Consider the following 7,500-nt stretch of genomic DNA (forward strand, 5'->3'; position numbering starts at 1 on the left):
GAGTAATAGCGGGCCATCTCGTATTCTAAAAGTCTCGTATATGCAATATAGCGGCATTACTGTTGGTAGTTGTAAGAGTGGTGATTTTCTGATTGCCTCGTTAAGTTCACAGTCGAGACCTACAGCTGCGAAAATCCGCCCTTATGCTCGCAGCAAGTACTGGTCAGTGTGGCTTGCACGCGGGGAATGTATCATCGTGTTTATGGGGGACACTCGTTAATAGTATTTAAGACTCCTGTTAACACCAGTGTACACTTACGCTACAAAACTTACCGGCCAAAGCAGACAGCAAGGGGCGCGTCGCTCAGCGTTAATTCTTGTGCTTTGTTTTTCTCCCTTAATTTCTTTTTTATATTCTTATTTACGTTCGCTGACGAGCATCTAAATTTCGTTCGTTTGCTTTGCGTTCGTCACCCGCGGAGAGTCGCTGCTGATCCCGCGCGCTCACTCGATTGCATTTTTTTTGTCGTTATAATTTCTTATTCTTAGTCACATGAATACCGATTTTAACTGATATCGGGCTCTGTTATCTTACCTCGCTGTGATGTCCCTTCTTATCGCCGGCCAGTACGCCCCTCCCCCCACCCCCTCGTCTCCGGCCAAACACCCAACCATAGCCTCGCATCCTTTGAAGGGGCGTCGCCTCAGCCTGTCCACATTAACCGGCCACTGCTGTACACCGCACATAAAATCCCGCTTCAAGAGGTCTTAAAACTCCCACTTGTTTCGTTTACTGCGGGCATATTTGTGGATTATTGGTCGGGACCTGCTCCCTCGCTCCCTCGCTCGCCCTAATTGTCAGGTGACCGCCGATCGTGATCTTGTGCGCCGGCCACGAGCACCCACCCGAGGCACAAAGCCCGGCCGGCGAGGAGGAGCACCTGGCCAAGGACTCCGGCGCAACACCACACATGGAGAGCCCTGCCTCGAAGCTCGGCGAAGACACGAGGCCAGAGCGGCCGCTTGGAGCGAGGCGTGATACGCGGGGCTCGGCGCAAGGCAAGACCTTGAGCTTGAGCTTGAGCGCACATTGGTATCGGACGGGGCAGAATAGATCACCCAGTTGGTTTAGCAGCAACAATTTATATTTCCAGCCTATTGTAAAGGTTTGAATGCTTAGCTACAGTACCTACTCAAATTGCAAACATGTCTTGTAAATCTTCTTATGTATAATATTTGCGAGGATCTGAATTTCAAAGATGGAGTATGGAAAACATATTAAACATTAAATAAATTCTCATTTGATATGCGACCCACAGAAACACAAATATACTATTATTGTGAAACCACTAAAACAAATGATGGAATATTCTTCGGTAGCATAATTGGCAGATAGATTACGATAGTTTATATTTCGTTATATGACATCCGTGAGCTGGTGGCGTCACGCGGTCAAACCATGACGCAATCATACTCCTGAAGCAAAGCAAGCGAGAGAAGTCACTAGGATGCTCAGCCCGAAATGTTCCGTCATGTCACGTGACAGGCGAGCGATGGAACTTGACAGTTGGAAGCCGCGGTCAAATCCTGACAGATCTTATGAATAAATCCATAAATACTACGTCTTTTTGTGGCGAAGAGTCCGCAATTGAAATGGTATTCATGGACGGCGAAATGGAACACGCAGCGGGACAGCTGTTTCGTAAAAATCGTAAAAGGACTCTGGTGGTTATTTGTTGCAATGTGATCGCAAGAATAACTATTGCCAGAATACTAAAGCTGAATGAATATGGCTGAAGTCTGAATTGATATAACGAGCTAACTGAACACAAAGGGGTTGTCTGAATTCACTTTCAAATGCATTAAAAAGCAATCGCTCCGTATTCCTATAATGGCCGGTGTGTGGGCGATAGCAGCTGACGTAAAGACTATCAGTTAAGAATCCCAATTCGCGTCAGAACTCCAGGAAATCGATGTTTATCACCAGAGATAAAAGAACTTTTAATAGCCCGTTTGCATAGGTCAGCTGATAAGAACCAGTCAAAATACAGCTGGTTTGGCTTCAAGAGAGGAACAGGAATGAGGACTATGAGGACCTTCGCGGAATCCTGCGCTATGGAGGAGCTCGTGACGTGATGGAACTTGCGGCAAGAAGGAGGTCCAACTCTCCTCCGCAAAAGGATCCTCGGAACGACCGAAGGACTCCGACTCTGAGGGACTAGGACCTCCAGCGGAAGTCCATGAGTTAGAAACTCGAGAGCAGATCTTGAGGCAACTTGTAACGCGAAGAAAACTTTATGGCGGGCACAAAAAAAAAAAAAAAGAAAAAAAGCACAGCTCATACCACAATTTTCGGAAAGAGATGAGATGGAAGTAGAGGGGGCGAAGAAATGGGATAGAATTAAGCATCTCGCGTAAAGGGACGGAGATTAAAATGACACTAGAGATTAGAAGGGGAAGAGCGAGCCGCGGGCAACAGAGCGCAGCAAGATTGTACATCAAGATGAACCAGAGTCCGGGCCAGCCTTGGAGAGGAGAGTAAGGGGGGGAGGGGGAAGGGAAGGAGGAAGGAGGAAGGAGGAAGGAGGTAGTGGTCTGGAGGGAAGGAAGGAGAGAGAGAGAGAAGAGAAGGGATACGAGGAGCTGGAAATTAGGAGGAAGGGAAGGAGGGAAAGACGAGGAGGGAAGGGAAGGAGGAGCTGGCGGTCTGGAGGGAAGGAGGGAGGGAGGGAGGGAGGGGGGAAGGGGCTGATCGCGATACAATCAGATTTCCTTCGCCGCATTCGTTTCCAGGCATTTAATTAAGAAGGTAGGTAATAATTCCGGCGTAAGCGGTCCCGAGCAGTCGTAAAGGCGAGAGATAAGCCGGGGAAAAATGAGACTGTTTGCTTAATTACTCCTCCTGGCGTGAGTTTTCTTCCTGGGCGCGGTGAGGGACGGGCGCGGTGAGGGATGGGCGCGCTGCCCATTGTTAAGAAGTGGATCCGAGACGTACGGGATTCTGATTTATTCCTCAGCCGCGGATTTATTACTGATTTATGGGCACGCGCTTTAATTGGAGGGATTTGGATATCAACATGTGGAGATTTCGGAAGAAATGTTGAGGAACGGCCAGGCCGCTGCGAGTTTCGTTTCGTGATGGTGTGTGTGTGTGTGTGTGTGTGTGTGTGTGTGTGTGTGTGTGTGTGTGTGTGTGTGTGTGTGTGTCCGTATGTGAGATATGCGTTATGGCGTGGATGTGTCTACACGAGTTCATTGATGTGTTTGCCTTTTATGTTCGTGCGTAAGATCACACGGCGCATCTGTTTGCCAGACGCAGTCCATTCCGTTTCCTTGCAATTGATCACGAGACGACGTAATGACAACAAAGTGAGAGCACCACCAATGCGGTTGACCAGCGTTACCTGATTCACTCAGACGTGGCAGGCGACGGAGCCTCGGGCGTGAATGACGCCGCTCCGAGAGAGGAACTTTACGAAGAGAACAATGGTCAACATATTAAGGGATTCTGCCTGGCATTCGAGCACTAGTTAGCCCGACTCTTTCACTCTGTGGCGCCAGAGAAAGAATGTGAAACAATCGATCTGTGCTCCTTTCCCACACAAATCGTTCTCTGTCCCTCGAATACTCCGGATTATATTTTGTTGTCTTGATTCTGAAGGTTATCGATGTTATTACTGTTCATCTGCACAGTTAATTCTGTCACTGCGACTGTGAAATCGAAGAGGGAATAGAGAAATATCTGAGGTGAGGCTGTGCTCATTGCCCTCCCTCTCCGTACGTCATTACAGTGAAGCCGGATGGCATCACGGATGTCACTGACCTTTTCACCCTAGCACGATTTATAGAACAGAAGAACTCAACTCTCATGGTAATTGTTAAAACAAAGCTCACGAATTCATTCATGAACCCCCCTCCCTCCCTCTCTCTTCTCTTTTCTTCTCTTTTCTTCTCTCTCTCTCTCCCTGTCTCTCCCTCCCTCCCTCTCTCTCTTCTCTCTCTTTCTCCCTGTCTCTCTCTCTCCCTCTCCCTACTCCCTCTCTCTTTTCTTCTTTTCTCTCTCATTCTCCCTGTCTCTCTCCCTCTACCTTTCCCTCTCCCCCCCCCCTTTCTCTCTCTCTCTCTCTCTCTCTCTCTCTCTCTCTCTCTCTCTCTCTCTCTCTTTTCTCTCTCTCTCTCTCTCTCTCTCTCTCTCTCTCTCTCTCTCCTCTCTCTCTCCTTCTCTCTCTCTTCTCTCTCTCTCTCTCTCTCTCTCTCTCTCTCTCTCTCTCTCTCTCTCTCTCTCTCTCTCTCTCTCTCTCTCTCTATATTATATATATATATATATATATATATATATATATATATATATATATATATATATATTATATACATACATACATACATACATACATATACATATCATATACATATATATATATATATAATATATTATATATATATATATATATATATATATATATATATATATATATATATATATGTATATATATATATATATATATATATATGTATAAATATATTATATATATATATATATATATATATATGTATATATATATATATATATATAATAATATAATATATATATATATATTATAATATATATATATATATATATATATATATATATATATATATATATATATACATGTAGATAGATAGATAGATAGATGGGGATATAGTTTTCTGCGTTAAACATATGATGAAATGAAACATCGAGTAACATTCGTCAAAAAGCAAAAAGTAATCCTGTTGCGAGCGAAGTCGAGGCTACAAAAAGCCACCACTCGTAATGTGATGTTACCATGACAAACTAAACACTGTGAGCGCCAACATGACGGACGTAACACACGCAGTTCAAAAGTGACTGTCAGAACAATTCATTTGGAGCAGACAAAAAGCAGTGGTGGCGGTCAGCAGTACACGTAGCCTTGCAATTAGAGTCTGGCGCAGATGACAACGCAGTGAAAGGGAGATGTGATTAGCTGGAAGAGCGGGAGCTGGACGGCTGCCTGACGAAGGGGCGGCGACGGGCAGTGCCAGGGCGTATGTTTGAGCATTTTTGTATTCCATGCTATTTTTTTTATTCGGTATACTTTTCGGTATTGTTTCTTGGTTATTAAATGCACATTTATACATAATTGTGCTCATCAGTTACTGTGTTCTAGAATAAGCGCATGTGTGTGGGCATAACTTCTGCTTCGGAGTGCTCGGCCTGCGATGGCGAAGCGTCATGCCACAGCCCGGGCCGGCCCCGCTCTATCAGATTACACGATTTGAGGCAAAAATCATTTACGATGCGGCCGGGGCGAGCATGGGAGTCCGGGCCGTGAAAAACAGACTTCCTCGGCGCGGCCATTTTTGGAGAGGAGACCCATAAATCTTTATCTCGGATTTTGGCGTCGGGCTCTAAAGGCTGCGAGCGGGTGAGCACAGAATGCTGATGGTGCGGCGGTAGTCCGCGGTAGTTGCGGTGGCGGGAATGTGGCGGTGGTGTGAGTGTGTGGTTGTAGCGGCGCCCGGAAAAAAAAGGCAGTTGAGGTGGAAGGTGTGGGGCCGATTGCGGTGTTTATTGCGCACGCAACAAGGCTTACTTTGAACGCCATTTGATGATGAATGATGGTGACGAATGCACATCTGGAAATGCAAAGGTCAAAGAAAAGAACGGGGTCGCTCGTTGGCGTTTGACATGCGGGCACTGGCAAGGCGATGTCCGGAAGGGCGAGCGGGATTTGCTTGAGCGGAAGCAGTGGTGGGGATGGGATGGGAAGGGATGGGCGCAGGGCCTGTGGGCGCAGGGGAGGAGGCTGTTCCCTCAGGATGGGGCCAGCGGGGCTGTTATTATTAGAATTTTGTCAGTCATGGCAATGAAAATAATGATAATGATGATGATAATAGTAGTGATAGTGATAATGATAGTGATAGTATTTATTATAATGTTAGTAGTGATAATAATGATAATAATAATAATAATAAATATTGTTGATGTTGTTATCATCATTGTTATTATATCATCATCATCATCATAATTATTACAACTATTGCTATGATAATAATAATGATAATGATCATTATATTCTCTATAAATTTTATGTAAGACCGAGTAGGGCAGAAGCCAAAGTACCTTCCAAGATGTTTCATTATTCCTTTTTGTGTATGTTTCATTGGAAGTGCCAAGACTGTAATGGAACTGTATCGCGGCTGGGATGATGTGAAGAGACAGATCAGATTAGAGAAGCTGGAGGTGAAGATTGCATAATGGGCCATAGATTTTATCTCCCCTATGTTAGGAATATCTTTCACTTTTTTTTCCCCAAAAATCTGTACGCCTCACTAACCACATGAAGCTGTACTAATATATATGCTTTAGATATAAGTCCGGAGGCAACGAAGTATCAGCTGTCAGGGGCAGGAATGTCAGTTGTCTCTCGGGGGCCGATCAGTCCCTTAACGGGAGAGGTCGGGGAAGGGTCTACGGAGAAGGATATGCAAACCGCTTCCTTTGTTGTAGAGGAGGGAAAAGAAAAGTCACATAATTACTTATAGCGGCGATTCTTTCTGCTTATGTGTCTCACTGAGCATTTTGGAAGTTGCGCTGTCTCTGGGTCGTAGGGAATTAACATATGATTTACATGCCGGTGATTCGTTAATCAAATTCTTTTGCAAGATTCCAGTAGTAGAGACGTCCACAGCTGTAGGGGTTGGAGCGGATCTGCCTTGTAGAAAATAATACGATTTTCTCTCTTTTGCAGAGGGCCCACCTGTGTATTTCAACAAGTCGCTGCTCTTCAACTGCACAGCCTAAACTATTAACACACAACTCAAGTAGACACGGATTAACCAAACGTGGAGTAAAAGTGTGGCTGTCTAAACCCGCCATTCTCGCTGTCTACTGCTGCCTCCCTCCTCCCCCCTCGCAGGCTCGTGGTGGGAGCTGCAGCGTCACTGGGCCAGACGTCATATGGATGATCCTCTGCTGCGACTCCGCCTGGCTGTCGACCTTACGGAGATGGACGTATAGTACGTTCTACCACCGGATTGGGACAGGAGCGTCAAGGAGTTGAGGATGTGCGAGGTGCTACGGACGGTCTTCGGTTTAGGTCCCATGAGAATCTGAGTCATGTGAAGATTGAAGCATAGCATTCTCTTGCTCCGAATTATGGCAGACGCCGCGAAGGTTACAAGGAACTTCAGGGCGATGAATAATTTAGGACGATATTGTGTGTAGTGTGTCACGTGGTTTTCGGCCGTGTTGAGCTCGCGGGTGAGCAGGGTGTAGCGCCGCCGCAAGTCGTGAGGAACCAGCGCACGACTTCCGACGGTCTGGCCCAACCTGCCAGGATCTGAAATCTTTGCTGCCAATTACGTGTTTTTGTCGTGTCGGAGTTATGATACTTCCTTCACGTGTAGACACGAGTAAATATTAACAAAATATTCCAGAAAATGATGTAATGGACGCCTACAGATGCGACTATCATTAACAATAATTTTCTATATAAAAGACTGAAGTGAAATCCCGCACCCCGTGTGAGGATCAAGAGGACGATGTTGACAGAC

At 45.7% G+C, this 7,500-nt stretch overlaps 1 protein-coding gene across 14 annotated transcripts in view; it reads left to right on the top strand.

Moving 5' to 3' along the window:
* The window catches only part of LOC122246875 (uncharacterized), a 105,880-nt gene that overhangs the window by 96,679 nt on the left and 1,701 nt on the right, over positions 1-7,500 (top strand). For 9 of the 14 annotated variants that reach the window (XM_043005653.2, XM_086552508.1, XM_043005652.2 and 6 more), the window contains one exon: positions 6,864-7,500. This exon is cut by the window's right edge and continues 1,701 nt beyond it. In XM_043005653.2, the coding sequence (XP_042861587.1) occupies positions 6,864-6,964 (101 nt within the window). In that variant the 3' untranslated portion in view covers positions 6,965-7,500. Of the gene's footprint in view, positions 1-6,695 lie in introns of all 14 variants that reach the window. The other 5 variants (XM_086552507.1, XM_086552510.1, XM_086552509.1 and 2 more) reach the window with 1 other exon arrangement.

Source organism: Penaeus japonicus, unplaced genomic scaffold, assembly GCF_977035675.1.
Source record: "Penaeus japonicus unplaced genomic scaffold, GWHDUDI00000001_assembly GWHDUDI00000027, whole genome shotgun sequence".
Lineage (NCBI taxonomy): Eukaryota > Metazoa > Arthropoda > Malacostraca > Decapoda > Penaeidae > Penaeus > Penaeus japonicus.